This window comes from Ursus arctos, unplaced genomic scaffold (genome assembly GCF_023065955.2).
Source record: "Ursus arctos isolate Adak ecotype North America unplaced genomic scaffold, UrsArc2.0 scaffold_20, whole genome shotgun sequence".
Classification (NCBI taxonomy): domain Eukaryota; kingdom Metazoa; phylum Chordata; class Mammalia; order Carnivora; family Ursidae; genus Ursus; species Ursus arctos.
Genome location: NW_026622875.1, coordinates 28,063,157 through 28,083,518, shown reverse-complemented (window position 1 = coordinate 28,083,518; position 20,362 = coordinate 28,063,157). Strand labels below are relative to the sequence as shown.

Sequence of the window (20,362 nt, the reverse complement as noted above, 5' to 3'; positions counted from 1 at the left end):
AGGTGTGCACACATGCGCGTGTGCACTTGTGTACGTGCGTGCGTGCCTGCCCATGCGCGCGCACACACACAGGCCCTGGAGCCTCTACGAGCCACCCTCTCTCCAGCACCCAGGAGCCACACTCACTTGTGATGTCGTACACCACCACAGCCACTGTGGAGTCCCGGATGTAGCTGGGAATCAGGCTGCGGAACCTCTCCTGGCCGGCTGTGTCCCACAGCTGCAGCCGCACCTGTCACGGAGGGCAGGGGGGGTCAGTGTAATCCTCATGTGGGGTGGGGGCTGGGGAAAGGTCCTGGCTCTGTGATGCTGGCACTGCCAGCTCTGTGGTAGGCATGGGCTCTCAGTGGTGCCCGGCTAAAGGGTCCAGGTGGAAGTCCAAAGGAGCCCTCCCTGTCCTTTTGGTTCTAAGGTCAGACACTCACCGTACGATCTTCCAAGTACATGGTTTTTGACAAGAAGTCAATCCCAATGGTCGCCTATTGGAGAAAAACACAGAAAGAGGTTAAAATTGAAAGGTCTCAGGCCAGAGTGCAAAAGCTCAGTGATCCAGGCAGTGATAGCCAGCCAGGGAGCGGACACCCATGCCAAGCCTGAGGCAGGTCCTGCTCTGCTGTCCCTGCCTGCCCCCCAGGCTCAACAGTGAACCCAGTCATGTCTCTCAGAGGAAGTAGGTTGGAGCTAACTGAGGATGAGGACAGGTTTTCAGGGAATGATGAAAGTGCTTTGTGAAGGGGACAAGAAAGCCAGGTGGGGAGGCTTCCCCAGGGTCAGGGCCACTGGCAGGTGTTTCTCCTGCCCTCCTCAGATGAGGGCCTTGAGGAGCAAGGGACTGAGTGGTCTCCCTGCCCAAGCCTGCCTTGCCTCACCTGCCTCACACTCCCACCCTCACAGCCTCCCCTCGAGGCTCCTGGAACTCGGGTACCCAGGTTTGGGTTCACCTCTGCCCCCAGCAGGCAGGGGCGGAGTGGGGAGCAGGGCCGCTTGCTGCTGGGTGGGCAGCAGAGAGCAGCTGGCCTTCCTCAGGGCCATCACAAACCAGCCAGAGCAGCGTCTTCCTGAGAAACCACATGGACTCTTTTCTACCCAAACCAACATATTAGGAGCCAGCTGTCCCCAACACACCTATGCCATACCCGTGCACTCTCTTTCCTGGCACTGGGGAGAGGCGGCTGGGCAGGGTGCCGTCAGCCTTGTGGCCAGGTGGCCAGGACCCACCACTCTCTGTGTGGCCTTGGACAGGCCACCTAACCTCTCTGGGCTCACCTGTCCCACAGCATCTGTGATAGGAGCTAAGACGCTCTTGGTGTGGAATGGAGAAGTCACTGCTACGCAGTTAATAGTAATGAAACCTCAGAGCCTGAATGTCCAGGGCACGGTTAAGTACAGCGTGGCACACCCATGTGATTAGAATCCTTGGCAGCCATGTAAAATCATGTTTTTGAAAAACAGTTAAGGATTTGAGGAAATGGTCATCAAGGGAAAAGAAGCAGGTTGCAAACATCGTGTATAGTGTGATCCCAATGTGATGAACCAAAGTAGAGAGAAGTATTTTTCAATCTTCTTAGATACTAAAATGAAGGGTATACACTAAAGCCTCAGCAACACCAGTGTGAATAATGACATTCTGGGCAAATTTTTTTTTTGCTTCCTTCATTATAATTTCCTCTATTTTCTAGAATAAATTTATAATAGTTCTAAAAGCAGAAATAGAATATTTGAAACAAAAACATAAGATTAAAAATAAGCTTAATTGTATGGGAATCTGTGCAGTGACTTCTGATTACAAAAATCACTACCCAGGGAAGCCCAAGGAAATAGAAAACCCCAGGTCTGCAGGTCCCAGGCTGTCTGCAAGCATGTTATGTACCTTCGGACCTCCAACTCCTTCCACAAAGGAGTTAAAGTTGCTCTATGCCCCCGGAAGCCTGCTTTAATGCAAAGTTGTGGAGTGCTGAGGAATCTCACAATTCTAGAACGTGGGTGTTAGACACACACCTTAGATATAACCCAACCCAACCCCTTACTTTGGAGATGAAAGACCAAGGAAGCTAAAGCGCATGCTCGGCGTGCCTTTCAAAGTCAGGGGCAGAGCTGGAAGGGTCGACACTGAAAGCTTCGTATCACTTGGGTTCTTTCTACCCCAGCTTGCTGTACCTGTCCTACGTGGAGTAGCCACTGGGGAGTGAGTCTGGAATTGACAAGTGGTTTGTGGACCCAGCCTTGTTCCTTAAGTCACACAACATTCACTAATGGATGAAGCATGACAGTCCTCACCTTCTGATACCCTTAAGGGGAAATGTGCACACCAGGGGGAAGTCTCTGACTCCATCAGTGCTCTATGGGCTCCCCAAGGAATGCCACGCTCCATCGGTAAAGTGACCCTGGAGCTGAAAACTGGGTGTGTGACCTCAGGGTTGGTGGCAGGGACTGCTGGCTGTCCCCCCATATGTAGTCCCCCTTTCTACTGTAATCGGATTCTAGATGTGTAGATGGATCAATGCCTGCCCCAAACAAAGGTGGTATTTCCCAGCTTTCTCTGGAGGTAGGTGGCAAATTCTGGTCAGCGGGATGTGAAGGTGATGTACGCATCTTCTGGGATGCGTTCTTCATGGGGGTGGGGGTGGGGGGACATGCTCGCAGCTGCCCTCTTTCCCTTTCCTGCGGCTTAGAATGAAGACAGGTGGTGGTGAGTCACACCGGCCCATCCAGACGAAGGTGGTTTAGGAGTGATGACAGAACAACCAGATGGAGGAAGCCTGAGTCCCTGACCCAGGGGAGCCACCGCAACACCCTAGACTGCTTACACTCGGACTGTTTGGTGAGAGAGAACGGAACTTCTATTTTGCTTAAGCTACTGTTATTCTGGGTTTCGTTTAATACAGACTAACCATAGTCTAACCAGTAGAGCAAAGAACCATGGAGAAACATATCCCTCAAAGGTAGGCAGCATGGATGGTGATGATGATATTCTTGATGACAGTGTAACAATGACAACTCCAATCTACCTCATGTGGGCACGACCCACTTCTGCTTCCACGGAGGACTGAGAAGTCACCAGGTGACATGACAAGAATTGTGCCATTTGGATCAAGCCTTGGCAAAGCTCAACTCAGTAGCCTCCACAATCACAAACGCCATTACCGGACACCCACATACTTCATCTCCATCGCTCCTCACAAAAGCCGGAGCACATAAGTGGTACTGAGGAAACAGTCTGGAAGAGGCCAACCTACTCCCCTCTCCAGCTCTCTCCCACCTTTAGTCCCACTCTCATGCTTCCTTCCAGATCAGAGAAACATCTGGTTCCTTAACTGGACCATACTGTCCCCGCCAAGCTAGGCCACTGAACTACAGCAGACCTCCCCATGGCTGCACAGATTCTTGCCAAAGCACAGGCTTCGTCCCTGGGAATGGCTGAACCATCAGCTCTGCCCAAAAATATATTCCTATGTTTAGTTCCCAATAATGGCTGAGTAGTTTCAATCAAACTAACCCTCCTACAGATAACTACTGTTAACTGTGGAAAATACAAGAAATAATTGTGAAGCACTGAAGAACGATCAAAAGCCAGCAGAAAATAGAGGGCTTACAATCTCTGAAGGAAGGAAAGAGAACGAAGTGAGATCTGACATTTAACCAATTTTTTACCAAGGTAACTTCCTAGTCCTATAAGTTAGAAGGACTTGGTAAACACCCCAGGCTTTCCATGGGAAACCCAGAAGGGCTGGCTTTGAGAGGAAGGGTATCATCTCGGGACTGAGGGTTACACCGGAGGACTGAGGGAAAAACTCGAAGTGAACTATCTTAACAAAATTTAAACATGGTAAGTAATTCCTGCCCTTGTTCCCCTAAAAAGTTTAGCTGTCCATGCTTCACTTTATTGTACTTTGCAGATAACTGTTTCTCACAAATTGAAGGTCTGTGGGAACTCTGTGTAGAGCAAGTCTATTGGGGCCATTTTTCCAACAGCATTTGCTCACTTTGTGTCTTTGTGTCACATTTTGATAATCCTCATATTTCAAAATTTTCATTATTATTATATTTTTATGGTGATCTTTGGTGTTACTATTATTCTTGTTTTGGAGTGCCATGAACTGCACCCATATCAGACAGTGAACTGAACTGATAAATGTTGTGTGTATTCTGACTATTCCGCCAACTGGCCATTCTCCCATCTCTCCCTCTGCTCAGGCCTCCCTATTCCCTGAGACACAGCAATATGGAAATCAGGCCAATTAATAACCCAAAATGGCCTCTAACTGTTCATGTGAAAGGAAGAGTTACACATCTCTCACTTTAATCAAAAACTAGAAACGACGAAGCTTAGTGAGGAAGGATGTCGAAAGCTAAGATAGGCTGACAGGTAGACCTCTTGCACCACATGGTTAGCCAAGCTGTGAACGCAAAGGAAAAGTTCTTGAAGGAAATTAAATGTGCGGCTCCCCTGAACACCTGGGCAATAAGAAAATGAAACAGGCTTACTGCTGATATGGAGAAAGCATTGGTGGGTTCTGAATAGGAGATCAAACCGGCCACAATATTCCCTTAAGCCACAGCCTAGTCCAGAGCAAGGCCCTGACTCTCTTCAATTTCCTGAAGGCTGAGAGGTGAGGAAGCTGCAGAAGAAGAGTTTGAAGCCGGCAGAGGTGGGTTCATGAGGTTTACGGGAAGACGCCATCTCCATAACATCAAAGGGCAAGGTGAAGCAGCAAGTGCTGGCGCAGAAGCCGCAGCAAGTGAGCCAGAAGATGGAGCTAAGATAACTAATGAAGGTGGCCGCCCTAAACAGATTTTCATTGTAGATGAAAACAGCCTTCTACTGGAAGAACGTGCCATCTAGGACTTTCATAGCTAGCTAGCTATTGATCGATAGATTCATTCATTCATTTGAAAGAGAGAGAGCAGGCATGAGCAGTGGGGAGGGGCAGAGAGGGAGAAGCAGGCTCCCCACTGAGTAGGGAGCCCAATGTGGGGCTTGATCCCAGGACCCTGAAATCATGACCTGAGCCGAAGGCAGACGCTTAACCCACTAAGCCACCTAGGTGCCCTAGGACTTTCATAGCTAGAGAGGAGAAGTCAATGTCTGGCTTCAAAGCTCCAAAAGACAGGCTGACTCTCTTGTTAGGGCCAGTGCAGACGGTCACTTTAAGTTGAAGCCAGTGCTCATTTACCATTCCAAAATCCTAGGGTCCTAAAGAACTATGCTAAATCTACTCTGCTTGTGCTCTATAAATGGAACAATAAGACTTGGAAGACAGCACATCCATTCACAACATGGTTTACTGAATATTTTAGGCCCACTGTTGAGACCTACTGCTCAGCAAAAAGGATTCCTTTCAAAATATTATTGCTGATTAACAATGCACTCAGTCATCCAAGACCGCTGACAGAGACGCACAATGAGATTAATGTTGTTTTGTGCTTGCTAACATAACACCCATCCTGCAGCCCATGGATCAAGTTGTAACTCTGACTTTTAAGTCTTATTATTTAAGAAATACATTTTGTAAGGGCATAGCTGCCATAGTGAGTCCTCTGATGGATCTGGGCAAAATAAATTGAAACCTTCTGGAAAGTATTCACCATTCTAGATGCTATTAAGAACATTTGTGATTCACAGGAAGAGGTCAAAATATAAACATTAACAAGAGTTTGGAAGTTGATTCCAGCATTCATGGATGACTCTGAAGGGTTTTAGACTTCAGTGGAGGAAATTAACTGCAGATGTGGTGGAAATAGTAAGAGATCTAGAAGTGAAGCCTGAAGATGGGACTGATTTGCTGCTCTCATGATAAAACTTAAATGGGTGAGGATTTGCTTCTTATGGATGAGCAATGAAAGGGGTTTCTTAAGATGGCATCTATTCTTGGTGAAGATGTTGTGAAGATTGTTGAAGTGACAATGAGAATATCACATAAACTTAGTGATAAAGCAGCATCAGGGTTGGAGAGCACTGACTACAATTTTTCAAAGAAGTTCTACTGTGGGTAAAATGCTATCAAACAGCATCACATGCTACAGAGAAATTGTTTGTGAAAGAGTCGATTGTTGTGACAAACGTCATTGTTGTCTTATTTTAAGAGCCACCCCAACCTTCAGCAATCACCATCCTGATCAGTCAGCAGCCACCAATACTGAGGCAAGACCCTCCACCACCAAAATGATTACAACTTGTTGAAAGCTCAGATGATGGTTAGCATTTTATACCAATAAAGTTCTTTAAATTAAGGTATGTACATTATTTTTTTAGTCATAATGTTATTATATGCTTAGTAGACCACAATGTGGTATAAACATGACGTTTATATGCACCGGGAAACCAAAAAGTTCATTTGTTTCATTTTGTCACAATATGCAACTTTACTGCCGTGGTCTACAACCAAACCTGCAGTATCTCCAAGGTATGCCTGTTTTCACAATGTCCATTACACAATTAAAAAAAAGGTTTAGACATGTGAAGGAGGAGAAAATTCAAGCCATAATCAAGGAAACAGATCCCCAAATGAACCAGATGCTGGGTTAGTAGAGGAAGACTTCAAAATAATTGTTATATGTATGTTAAAAATACAAAGGAAAAGATGAATGATGAATTTCAAGAGATACATGGAAATTATGAAAACAAAAACTGAAAATCTCAACACTACGAAATACAATACCTGAAATAAAAATGCACAGGATTTATGTAACAGCAGCTAGAACACTGCAGAAGAAAAGTTAGTGAACTTGAAGAGAGGCTGAAATAAATTGTTCAAACTGGAACACAGAGAGGAAAAAAGATACAATAAAAACGAACACAGTCTCCAGAACCACAAGGACAATATCAAGTGATCACTAGACATGCAATCGGTGTCTCGTAAAGAGAGTAGACAGAATCAGCAAAACAATTTTTGAAAAAACAATAGCTAAAATATTTTCCAATTGTTTAGAAGCATCAACCCATGGTACCAAGAAGCTCAGTGAACCTAAAACACGATAAATACAAAGAAAACCACACCTGGGCATGTCATAGTCACATTGCTGAAACCAAAGATACAGAGAAAACCTTGACAGCCTCCAGAAAACAGAAAGACACATTATACACAAGGGAATCATGACAAGAATGATGGCTGATTTCTCATCAGAAACAATGGAAGACAGAAGACAGCGGAAAAGCATTTTTCAAGTTCCAAAAGAAACAGCATCACCACCACCATCATGTCAGCCTAGAATTTCACAACCAGTGCAACTTCTGTTCAGAAATGAAGGCAAAACATTTTCAGATAAGGGAAAGCTGTGATAATCTGTCACCAGTGGGCCCTAATTATAAGAAATGCTTTAGGCTAAAGGGAAATGTTACAGATAGAAATATGCATCTTTAAAGAAGGAATAGAAGAGCACCACAAATGGCAAATCTATGGGTAAATATAAAAACATGTGACTTGTCCTTGATCACCTCCTAACTTCCATCCATATCAGCAACAGTTCATAACATTCTCCCCTGTTCTTCGGTCCTTAGTGTGGCTCCCTCTGAGAAGATGGCCTCAAATCTTACTTTTCAACATTAGGTATAAAGCACTTCAATTCCTCGCATTTACCTTTAATGCAACAACAGGGGTAAGCACAATAATGATGATGAAACATCCGAGTACTCAGCCTTTGCCTGCTATCGTGCGGAGCGCTTGACATGCCTTACTTCGTGCACTCCCGATAACCTCTGTTACGAGCTGTGTTCTTTAATATGTGTATGCCACTGCTAAGAAACCCGAGTGTAAGAGGTGCTAAGTGACTTGCCCATGGTCAACAGCTGGAAGTGGCAGAGCCAAGACTGAAAAGGATATTTGCAAAGTTGTCTACAAGTGTCCAGCCTCATCCCCACATCCCTCAAGGCTCTGAGTGTTTGTTCCTCCTGGAAGCAAGCCTCTCCCTGCAGGTCCCCTTGTTCCTGGCCCCCTCCTCCCAGATGATGCTCTGTCAGCCATCTCCTTTCTATATTTTCAATCTTCCATGCTCCACTCACACTTTCCTTTTGTCCAAGAATCATTCTCAGTATTTTCATGTCCCTGTCACTAAGTGGCTCTCTAGATATCTGGCAAGCTCTCACCTCTCCTCAAATGGTATGCTTACTGGAAAAGGACCCTAAACCCAGTCTCCACTTCCTCCCCTCCCACCTGCTGCTTGACTAGGGTGGTCTGGTTTCTGTCCTCTGCCCACCAAAACTGCTCTTGCTATGGTCATCAGGAGGCATTTCATCTCCAAACTGTAAGGACACTCTTAGGCCAAGCTCTTCTTGACACACTTGACCCTCATGACCAATCCTCTTCCTGGACACCGTTCCTTCCTTTGCTTTTCATGACGCTGCTTGTTTCCGGCTTACCTGCCTCTCTAACTGCTGTTCCTCATTGATCTCTTACAGGAACGTCTTCCTTTCTCTGTTCCTACAATGTTGCTTGGTGTTCCCTGCCCTGTGTCAGGGGACCTCATTAGTCTCACAGCTTCAAATAGGATATACTGATGGCTTTCCAATCTACATTGCAGGCCTTACTCTGTCCTGAACCCCAGGTCCAGGTATCCGACTGTTTACTAGACATCTCACTAGACACAGTGTGTCCCACACAGAGCCTATCATCTCCCTCCAAACCTGCCTCTATTTTCCTCCCTCCATGAATGGCACCTCCACCACCCTAGGTGCCCAAGCCTCTGGAAGCCCTCCCAAGTCCCTGCTCTTTGTCTGCTCTCTCATCCACTCCCTCACATCAGGAGAATCACTGAGCTGACGACTTTGCCCCCGGAGCATTTCACCCCTCCATTCTTAGCATCCCCACCAGCACTGCCCCTGTTCAGACCTCCAACTTCTTTTATCTGAATCATCTCAACAGCTTCCTGACTGGTCTCTCTGCCCTCAGGCTCTCCCGTTATAACTAGCCTTTCATCCAGCCTCATTTCTAAAACATAAATCTGATCATTTCACTCCCCCACTGTGCCTAGGAAATAGTCTAAACGCTTCACTCGGTCTACAAACCATTCAGGGCCTGCCCTTCACTTCTCTGGTCTCACTTCTCTCGTGTCCAGCTTTTACTTTATACTGTAGTAATAATGCTCTGGTCAAGACCCCCCCACCCCATACAAGTCATTTTGGGTTTCTGTGCCTTATCTAATGCTGTTCCCTCCTTAGAATGTTCTTCCACGTGGTTAAAACCCATTCAGATTCAGCTCCTCCGCAAGTCATTTTCCGAGCCCTCAGGTTGGCTTCAGGGCCCCTCATTTAACAGTTTCTGTATGAAACTGGGAAGATCTCCTACCTCGGTATCTCCTACTGGCCAGTGATTCAGCGATTCTCAACATGTAGTTCATGGCCCACTTGCTTCAGAGACACATCAGGAGCTTGTTAAGCACGTAGATGCCGGGCCCCAGCCAGACACACAGAGGCACAATCTCTGGGGTGTCAGTCCAGAACCAGAATTCCAGATAAGCCTACAGATAATTCATGTGTGCAGTGAAGTTTTGTGAACAACTGCCTAGACTCTGCGCTTGTGCTGTAATCAGCCCGAGGAGGCTGCGGGATCCAGAAGGCGGGGCAGATTCCCTACCTGGGGTGAGAGACAGAGGGAGACGCCCATGTATGTGGAAGGTGCTACTCATGAGGAAACCAAGGCTCACTCCAAAACAATGTCACACGGGTGACCTGTGTGGCAGAAGCAGGATTTGAACATAGGTCTCCCTTACTGCAAAGCCTCTGCTTTTGACTACTTGGCTGTACTCCTTCTGCTTCCTGAAATCCCTTCATTTCTGAAGCTGTCACTGTGCCCTGAAGCTGTCATTGGGTTTGCATGGGGGTCACATCCTGTCTGGCTTCCTATTGTCAGACTCTTATGGTCATTAGCCATAATAGCTCAGCAGAGCCCACTTAAGAGGAACTTCATTTGCATTTTAACAAGGACAACAAAAGTCAGCTCTCAAAGGACCGAGCAAAAACAAGAACTTTTAAGATGGCCTTGGCTGGGCCCTGGTTACCAGGAAATTTCTAGCTCCTTGGCATCATTTATTTTCCCAGACACAAGGCACAAGCAGTTGGCCCCACACCACCGCCAGCTGGAGCCCGTCTCTCTCAGGCCCTGGGCAGCTCCTTTCTGACAAACACAGCAAGTAATACTCACTCACTTTCTCATCCTCAAATGCCTACTATGTATTAGCCCCAGAGCAGAACGAGCCCTCGTCCCGGCCCATGAGGAGCTGTTTCCTCCCCTGGAATGCTCTTCCACATGGTTAATGCCTATTCGGAGTTTCAAATTCAACCTTGAACTTCCAACTTTGTAGAGGAGCTAAGATTAGCACACAGAATTGTGGTCCTTGATGGATGGAAAGGACCAGTGTAGTGAGAAGGACTCTAGGAAAAGGGGGACTCTGCTTCTGATTTCCTGAGGCAAGATGAGGGAACTATGCAAGTCCTCGAGTGAAGACTAACTTTCCAGCAGGTGAAAATGGGGGTGTAGTGCAGGACGGGAAATGTGGGGAGAAAAGCCCGGATGGAGGGAATGGGAGAGTTCTGATTTCCCACACAGCAGAGCTCTTATCAGACCAACCCTCTTGCAGATTGCTATTATAAACCCTGACCAGAATACAGCAAACAACTATCTGAAGGCACTGCAGAGGGACCAAAAGCAGGTAGAAACTGGAGGGGAGCCAACTTAAAAAAAGGGAACAGCCCTGAGTGAAATTCCTGTTTTTATGATTGCTCACTCACCGAAGGGCAGCCCTAGCTGGAGCTCAGGGGTTGCTAAAATTTGGCAAGAAACCCACAGTCTTGCTATTTGAGAAACAAGTCAGATCCTAAAGCTACCACAACAGCCAGAAAACGTAGGAAATCTTGAACATGAGAAAGCCCCAGAGAGGGCACTCCAAATTCTGCATCTGAAAGCTGCTCAAATCTCTGACTGACCCAAGCAGACCCAAAGCAGCCTACCTAAAACTGAAAACAAAACAAGGCAAACAAGTCTGATAAAACTTTAACTTGCTGCCTACCACAGGGAAGAGAAGGGAGAAGCTGGATCCAAACAATACTCTTCCGAAGGAACAAACAGAATCCCCAGTCTTATCACCATGTGTAGGATAACTCTTGATTTACTCAGCATATGAAGTGCACACCATATTCAAGAAAAAAGAGAATAGGCAGAGACCAACGTTGAGGGGACCCAGGTACTGAAGGTAGCAAGTAGTTTAAAGTAGCTGGTGTGATAATGCTCAAATGTATAGAGAAATACGCTCATTACCAAGGCACAGATTTAAAAAAAAATCTCAGCAGAGAAACTATAAAAGAGAACAAAATACAAACTTAGAACTGAAAAATAAACATCTGAAATTTTAAAATCACTGATAAGCTTGACAGCACATGGGAGATGGAACAGCGGATGTGAAAACAGATCAACAGAATTATCTGACAGGATGACAGGGGGACACCAAGCAAAAAGAACAATTAGCCAGCCAGGCAGAAACCTCAGTGATTCCCTCTTAGCTGCCACAACCCACACTCCGTCTTGAAGGCCAGCACGCCTCACAGCGGGGTGTATGTGTGTTGATGGGAACGTGTGTGAGTACGTGTGGGTAGACCCATGGGCAAGCGGACACACACACGTGTGCATGCAACTACACACTCATTTGCATGCATGAGTATGTGTATGTGGGTAGGAATGGGTGTGTTATGCTTGTGTGGGTGAGTGTGGGGGCAGAGTCACCTCTGCTGTGAAGGTAAAGCCCAGATCCATGATATGCCCACAGCCTTGGCGCTGCCAGGAGACTCAGAGACTGAGGTGACCAGGAGACCTCATAGGTTCTTGGAGAGAGGGAAAGGGCAGGTCTCTGCCAGCAGCCGTAGGCTTCCTTCACCGCCTCCCTGGGCTGACCACGGCCAGTTTCAGAGGATGCTGCTAGCAGAGTGCCCCACCTTCACCAAACGGACCTGGGCGGGATCATGTGCTGTTTTCAGTGACCTCGGCCAATGCTTTGGCGGGTCTGAGTATTCTGTGATGGGCTTGGAAGAACACCGGATTGGGAGCTTCTCCTCTCTAAAATGGGGATAATCACAGCCTCCTTCAAGGACTGCAGATCACATGAGTTAGACTACATAGGTACTCTGCATAAACAAAAATGAGGACTGACCAACTGACTAGAGGATATCTGAGAGAAGATGGAGAAACCCGCTGCACAAAAGACCCTCCCACGTTTCTCAGACTGGCTATGGGAAATACATCCCCATGCGGTGCCTACAGGACAAAGGTAAACCGTAATCAAGTGTTTCTGAGAAAGGCTGCATATTCTAGCTCCTAATGGAGAGCCATAAAACACATTGGCGCAGTAAAGGCTCTGAGAAGTCCTGCACCAAAGAAACATGAAAAATTACATGGAACCCAACATTTCCCAAGCTTCCTTGCTCTAGGAAATTTTGTGCTTATAATCCCTGTTAATATCCCTTATTAATAAACTAGTGTTCCCAGGGCTTCAGGAAAAGCTGACTGGGTTCTAAAGGAGACCACATCCCTCTTCTAGTTTGTCATGGAATCCGAGTCAAAGTATTCATTCTCTGTACTTCATTTCTTCTTATAAATAAATTAGTCTTGCTGGTAACTACGCCACAGGAATGCAAAGAGGATATCAAGACACAGGAGCAGCAGGCTTGATTTTAGGGGCTCTCCTGCCAGTCCAAGATCCCCATGATCCTCCCCTCCACTCCTCAGCTGTGCTGCCCACTGCCCCTCCCAGGAGGCTGGGCTGCACTCTGCACGCCACTATTTATTTCTTTAATATCATGCTTACAAACGGCACTGCTTATGAAAAATGGCAGGCTTTTCATTTTATATAAAATATGAGAAATCTTAACAAACACCAACTTCCTAGCCATGTCTACATTCCCCTTCTTTTGAAGGTGGTATTATACAGTGTCAACGAGAGCTCAGACACAGAGCGCAGAATGACGGTCCATTACACGCCTCCCTCTGCACAAGAGAGCCATCGGCCCAGTGGATCCCCAAGAAAAGAGAGGCTTCCTGAGGCACTTGTTGAAATCTTTTTTGCTATGTGCATTTATTATGAAAAGTAATTTTGCATCCACATTCTGACAAGACACAGTAATACAGTCTGCAGTGGAAATTTGCATGGTGATTTGCATAAATTGACCCAAGACTCTTCTCAGGAAGAGAAATCATGAAAAGGAGTGTATGTGTGTCTTTTTCTAGCTGTGGCCAGACCCTGGCCCATGGCTGGGGAAGCATCCAAAAGTGGCAGAAAGCAGCTGGGCATGACAAGCCCTCGACAATGAAGCTGCTGTTTGTGCTCTGCACTGGCAGATGAGAGTATGGGGTAGAGCCATGCAAATCAGCATGCAAACGAGGCTGGCAAAACTTCAGGATTCAGACTGGCAAGTGGGCGCTGTGGGGGAAGGAGGCGGCGGCCTCTGGAAAACATGCTGGGCAGGGTCTGTCCTTGCCAACAGCTCAGCTCTGTGCTCTGTGGGAGGGGACACTGACTTGGGAGGCCACGGCACAGGTACCTGGCTTCTTTCAGCCACTTCGGCCTCCAAGTCTACACAATCCCAGGGCCACTTTCTTCTCACTAGAGAGTGGCTTGTGCCCATCACCACCCAATTTAAGTACTTCAATCAATTGCTGTTTTATCTCCTGTGGTCTGAAAGGTAAACCAAACAGTATGTACCTTCTGACTTTAAATAAGGGGTTCAATTTCATCAAAATCTCTCAATCCCTTCAAAAGCCACACAGATGCGCAGGGATGTGTGGCCTGACACTCTCTCGGAGGCTTCCTAGAGGGCCACGAAATGGTGCAAGCACAAAAGCCCTCTCCTTAACAGGGCGAAAAGATGCTCCAAGTGGTAGACTTTGGAGGGTATCTAAGGGTCACCTACAACGTGAACAGGACAGACTACTGACATCCGGGGCAGAGAACTGCATCATGAGTCCCTTTAACTTACAAAACGTAGCAGGTGCTACTGGTGGACTCACCCAATACCCACCGGCCACCTCCTACTCCCTTGCTTGCCTAAAGACTGTCAAAGCGACCTTCTGCGTTCCCAGCCTCTCCAGAGGCTAAGGGTGATCGGGTGACCCAATTCTGGCCAATAAGACATAAGCTGCAGTCTGGTGGAGAGGGAGAGCATTCCAGGGAAGCTCTTGCTTTCTTTTTCTGCCCTGAATGCAGAGGTGATGTCTGGAGCAGCAACAGCCAGCCTGCATGCATGCAGACGAGAACCCACACACCAGAAGGAGGAACAGAGTGAGAGCGAGAGCCCAGGGACTGACAGCATGATTGCGCAGCTGTGCCACCTCAAGTCCCACCGGGACTGCTTGTACCTGCCGCCACGAGTCAGCTTTCTGTACTAGGAGGTGACCATTCCTAATCTGTAATATGCTCAACAAAAGAGAGAGAGAAAGGGCAGAGGAGAGGAGGGAGGGAAAGACAAGATGTCAGAGCAAGGGCAGGTGAGCCCTCCGTCCAGAACCACATCATTTCCAGACGGAGTACGTGGGTGGCTGCTGGGACCCCAGTGGGTCTCTGAGAGCAGGGTCATCTCGCCAAGCTGCCTGGCATTCAGGGGGACTTTACTGTGTAAGACTGTCGCCTCACGTTTTGACCACAGAACTTAATGTTTGTGAAGCTGGAACTCCACTCTACGAACATAATAAAATCGTCCTGTTGCTAGAGTTCAGTGAGGACTCGAGGTCCGCGTTCTGCCAGGAGCACAGCAGCACCCTGTGCCCGGTGTGAGCGCAGGGATGGTGGGGAGGCCCCCGAGCCCCTAGCAGACACAGGGTTAGAGGCATCTCGTCCCTATCAACCTAGCTGGAGGGAGAGTTGCTGCTGCTGTCTGCCATTTTTTGTTCTGTTCTACTTTCCTATGTGGTACTGTGTAATGCACAGCTATGTCAACGGTACTTTTGGCCCATGATTTTCCATCATCTAGACTTTAAGATCCATGTGAGCTATGGTCGAAATACAAATTAACCACATTCTTACTGCTAGAGTTTGAGGCAACTGGTCTAGGTGATATAGGGGTTAAATCCTATCGAAATAATTTCTAAGTTAAAAGAGAATGCAATACTAAGAAAGCAGAACGCTGGTCCAGGGTCTCTGAGCTAAGTGACAGACCTGGGATCTGGCCCCAGGCCTCCTCCGCATGCGGCATCATTTCGAAGGCGAAAGAAAGAGCTGAGGTAAAAGGGAACGTGCTGCATCCTTGTCCTTGGTGTGTGACCCCACTCTGACCACCTCTACCAGGGCAGACTGTCCCTGTCTCCCCCAGGTGCCGGGCGGGTACCTGAACACCACATGTGGACGGGCGGCATCCTAGATTCTGTGGAGAGAGGCCTCTCCGTCTGGTCCGCCCCCTCCTCTCTGCACTCCAACCCACAGGATTCATCAGTTCTTAGGGCTTCGGGGGTCCAGCTTCTGCGCAACCACTCGAGGGCCCGCCCCACATACCAGTCATTTTCAAACACCTTCCCTTGGTTGTTCCATCATTCCTTCCCACTCGACTCTTCGTGTTTCTTTGTGTTGATAGCACAGATGGTCTTCCACGGTGTCTGGACAGAAACCTAGGGCCCACTCCGGCCCCTCCCTCTTCTGCATCCCACAGACCCTCTCTGGTCACTCATCCCTTCTACTGCCCTGTGGTGTCTCTGTCTTTGGCCCAGGCCCCTCACTCACCTCCCACTCGGCCCTGCATAACTGCTCAGTCACACTCCACCCAGCCCTGCCCCGCCCCGCCCCACATAGCTGCATCCAGGTCTGAGTGAGCCCCGCCTGCAACTGTCTCCCCTGTCCCAGCCCAGTGCTCCACATCTGTCTCCTACAAACTCTGAAATCTTTGACTGCATCAGTGCCCATAGTAGGAACCCTCAATAGCTCTCTGTTTCCTGCCTCACGAGCCCAAGCCCCTCTGAGCTTCTAGGGCCTTCCACAGTCCCAACCATCTGGGCCCGCATATTCATGAGGCAGGGCACGCTTAGAGCCTAGGGCCCAGGGTACTTTCAGGGGACCATAAAAATATTTTTTAACTTTTAATTTCTTTTAAAATCAAAAGACAAATGAACATAATAATAAATATAAAATAATCTAGTCTGGATTATATGTTCTTTTAACAACCGCTGTAAATTATAATTTCATATATATATATTTAATGAAGAAAGGAGCAAAGTACCAATAAAATCAAAAGCGTGTAAGTCCCATGAACATCAACATGCACCCTGCCAATAATCCATCCAAAGACCCCACTCTTACCCTCCACTGCAATAGGCAGACCCCTCCCCTCCCCCCCCCCACACTCTCAGTGCTGGATCATTACCCTGTGGACTTCCACAAAGCCTTCTCCTTCAGCACGTAATCATTCCTCCCTCCAGCACAGCTACAGTGAAATTGTCCCATGCTCCCCTCCCAGAAACCTTCTGTGCCCATTAGAACAGCCACTGATCCCTGCCTTGTCTGAAGCTCCAGATGGTGCTGAGGCCCAAGCCAGAAGGTCTGGGCCCCAAGGGGATCAGACTGGGAGTTGCCGTAGTGGGTTGAAGAATGTCCCACCCCAAATTCATGTCCACCTAGAACCTCAGAATGTGACCTTATTTGGAAATAGGGTCTTTGTAGATCAGTTAAGATCAGATCAGTCAAGAATCAGTTAAGAATCAGTAATCAGTTAAGAACCTCAAGATGAAAAATCATCCTGCATTTAGGGTAGGTCCCTAAATCTAGTGAGTGGTGTCCCTTTAAGAGGAGGAGAGGACACACAGAGGCCCAGAAGGAGAAGACCACATGAAGACAGAGGCGGAGACTGGAGCTTCGCAGCCTCACAACAAGGGGCTGAGGCCTGCAGCTGCCCGACACTGGGGGGCGGCGCAAGGAAGGATTTTTCTCCCAGAACCTTCAGAGGGAGTGTGGCTCTGCCCCACCTTGGTTCTAGACTTCTGGCCTCCAGAACAGTGAGAAACTAAATTCTGTTGTTTAAAACTACTCAGTTTGTGGTCATTTGCTATGGCAGCCCTGGGAAACAAATCCAGAGCCCAGAAGTGAGAGGAAAGCCTCGGGGCAGTGCAGATTGCTGAGGGGCTGACAGCTCCTCAGCCCACCCCTCAGCCTGTGGCGGCACAGCAGACACAGCTGTTCTGTTCCTTTCCCAGAGGCTCCATGGGATCCCCAGAGTGACTCAGCATGGGCAAAGCCTCCCAGTCCTTCAGAACTGGTCCTGTGCTCCTGGAGCAGCTGAGTAAGCTCGAGCAGGTCGGGGCCCTAGCCCGGGAGCCGCCCCTTAGGTCAGTGGTCTCCTAACTTGTGCCGTGGTGGGAGATGTACGGGCCGCTGGCTCTGGCCTAGGCTAGAAGTTCATCTCAATCACCTCAGAGATTTAAAAAATGCTCCTTCCTGATACAGTCTCTGGATCTCCGGGCCATCACCCCCGTAGGTGATGCTAATATACAGCAAGACAGAGAGTCCCTGAGGGACCCATGAGAAACCCCAGGAGAGTGCTGCTTCCAAATCATGGCCTCTCCCGCAGAGGCGAGGAGCCTCCCATCATGGCGCTAGTGCAGGTTTCCAACCGCTGGCCCAAGGCCCAGACCTGCAGGTGTGTTCCACTGAGCCCACACAGAGGGTCAAGTCTCATCACAGTGCAGGTACCAGAAGGGGTCTTCTACAGCAACTTTTGAAAGCAATTTTTTAGTTAGGGTTTTATACAAGAGAATTATTGCAGACGTTAATCTCGCCAGGCTGTAAGTCTTGATTTTTGGCTTCTTCAGGTGAGTGGTTTAGATGGGGTGACGGGAGGGGTGGTGAGAGGCTGGTTAGCAAATGTGTCAAGAGGAGAACAAGGTGCACGTGTGTGGAGCAGGGGCCGTGCCAGTCAGAAGGTGGCAGGGGACCTGGTCTCCTGAGGCCCGCCAGCTGACAAGGTGGCAGCCCCCAGTGGTCTGCCAGGCAGACAAGAACCCTCTGAGAGGTGAAATAAGGAAACCCAGTTCTGCAGGCCCCTGGTCCTCACAAGTCCTCATGCCAGCCCCTCAGGGCCTCGGGTTTCTCCAGCCCCAGACTGAGGAAGGGCTCACGCGCTGCCACCCAAGATGAGGTTGAACCCCCTTGCCCTCCATGCCCCGGCTGAGGGCAGCGCCAGATTCTGCAGCCAGGTCACTGTCTCCCACTGTCCCTCCAGACACAGAGAAGGCACCTGACAAACATCTGCGGTCAGAATGAGTGAATGAGGAACATGGGGGATGAGAGACAGAGCCAGAGGCATACAAAAGGATGGGAGAGAGGGAGGGATGATTCTGTCCTGGGAACTGAGTGTCTCAGCTAAAGGGGCAGTGAGGGGCTCTGCTGGCTGATGGAGAGGATTTTTGAGGGGGTTGGTTGGGAGTGGCCAAGAACAACCAGAAACACTCCCCAGAGCCCTTGGGGATCTTGTCTACTTCCCAAATGTCTCTGCCACTGTCTTAAGAAAAACAAAATAAACAATACCATTTCCCCCCTCTCTTCCTCCAGAGAGTTCATTAAAATGGCCTGTGTATGCACAGATTTGGATCCCTGGCCTCCCAGCCTAATTACCATTTTAAAGAGCATTGGGAAAGAAATTCTATCTGCTGCAATAACAAAGTCAAAAAAGCCCAGAGTGGGGAAGGTCGTGCTTCCCTTTGGGCTTTCTCTCCTCACTAAGACATCTGGCCCTTGTGGCCTCTCGGCCTGGTGGGGTCCGAAAACCAAGGCAGAGAGTACCTCTCCAAGCCACTCTGGTACCAGTAGGCACTCAACACCAGTGATGGCTAGGCCCTGTGCTGGGCCTACGAACATAGTGGCAGATCTGAGGGGTCCTGGCCTCAGCCAAACGCAGAGCCCGTCCAAGGAGCCGAGCACACAGGAGTTCCTAGGGAAATGGGAGACTAAACAAGACCTGAGGACAATGTGCTAGGGCAGAGGGGGCCGTAGTAGAGAAGAGGGAGGGCCCCACATGCAGAGCAAACAAGTGCTCTGAGTCTTGATGAGTCAGAAGAAATTTTTCACAGCAGAGAAGTGGAGAGGGAAGGTCATTCCAGGAGAGGTGACACTATGAGCCAAAGTGCGGAGGCGTGACTGTCGCCCGTGTGGGGAGCAGTGAGTGGAGAGGCCTGCAGGACCACAGGATGCAGGGCAAGCAGCAGGCAATAGGAGAGGACACTGGAGATGGAAGTAGGAGGAGATTCTGGGAAACTCAAAGGACATGGGGAGGAGCTGAGGCCTTGATCCATGTCCATGAGAATCACTGGTCACTGCAAAGGCCCTGGGGCCATATCTGCTGCTCCCTACCTCCAAGAAGAGTAGCCAGCCAAGAGTCCCATTGTTTTCAATGGGATACCAATGAGAGGCATTATAAATAACTTAGTATTTTTTAAAAATCAATAATCAAAATAATATCTACCAGGTCATTCACATATAAACACACATACACACAAATAAATGCATACCCAGACTTCAGAACTGAAGTCTGTTAGAACTGTAATCTCAACGGAAGACTAATGTGGCAGAACTCCCTTACGCGGAGGCCTCTGGGAAGCCCTGGCCTCGAGAGAACACAACAAAGACTAACTGTGGCCAAGACAGACATTCTAAAGCCAGTGCCGAGGGTTGTGCAGAGAACTCGGGACCCCCTCCCAGAGCCGCACGTTCTTACCCTCAGTCAACTCTTCCCAAGGCCATTAGTTATCTGGTATTTCAGACACAGCAGAGGAAAAGCCAGGAATTAGAGGAGGCAGACAGAGTGTATTTGAGGCAAAGATGATGTCCTGAGGGAGACAGACAGACTAAAGAGCAGACACAGGACTGTAATCTGCACTGAGCTGTACTCCGCGTCCTCTGTGTCCAGGGAAGTGGAGGGACCTCTTAGCACAGCAGCCCCTGGTTTGTGCTATAAATACGTGTCCTCTGAGGACTCAGAAACAAAAGGATTCCATGATCAAACACATCTGGGAGATCCTGCACACTATATCCCTCCTTCAGAAAATCAAAACTATATATTGATGTAGTAAAAGCCTTGAGAAGTCCTGCAATAGAAAAGTCGATTGACTTTTGTTTACTGGTGTTCCCCAAATCTGTTTAAGCACTGAACCTTCATCCCTACCTTTTCTTCTCGAGTAACACCAGCTAACATCTCTTGGAACCAGTATCTTACAGAACCCACTGGATTAGAAAAATGATTATTTGTCTCTTTAAGGAAGAAAGTATCTTTTTTTTTCTTAAAAATAGTTGGAATGATTCAATTTGATGCCTTTCACAAAAAGCTATAGTTGCAAGGGAAATTCATTTCATCTGCACAATCCTCTTGACTCACCAGTAATGCCAGGAGAGTACAATGTTACTGACTCCC

General features: G+C 48.3%; 1 protein-coding gene across 1 annotated transcript in view; it reads right to left on the bottom strand.

Annotated features, from left to right (window-relative positions):
• Positions 1 to 20,362, bottom strand: part of RAB6B (RAB6B, member RAS oncogene family) — a 59,946-nt gene that overhangs the window by 11,669 nt on the left and 27,915 nt on the right. The window contains exons 3-4 of the mRNA XM_026497054.3: positions 426 to 479; positions 127 to 232 (exon numbers count right to left, since the gene is read on the bottom strand). Of these exons, the coding sequence (XP_026352839.1) occupies positions 127 to 232; positions 426 to 479 (160 nt within the window). The remainder of the gene's footprint in view (positions 1 to 126; positions 233 to 425; positions 480 to 20,362) is intronic.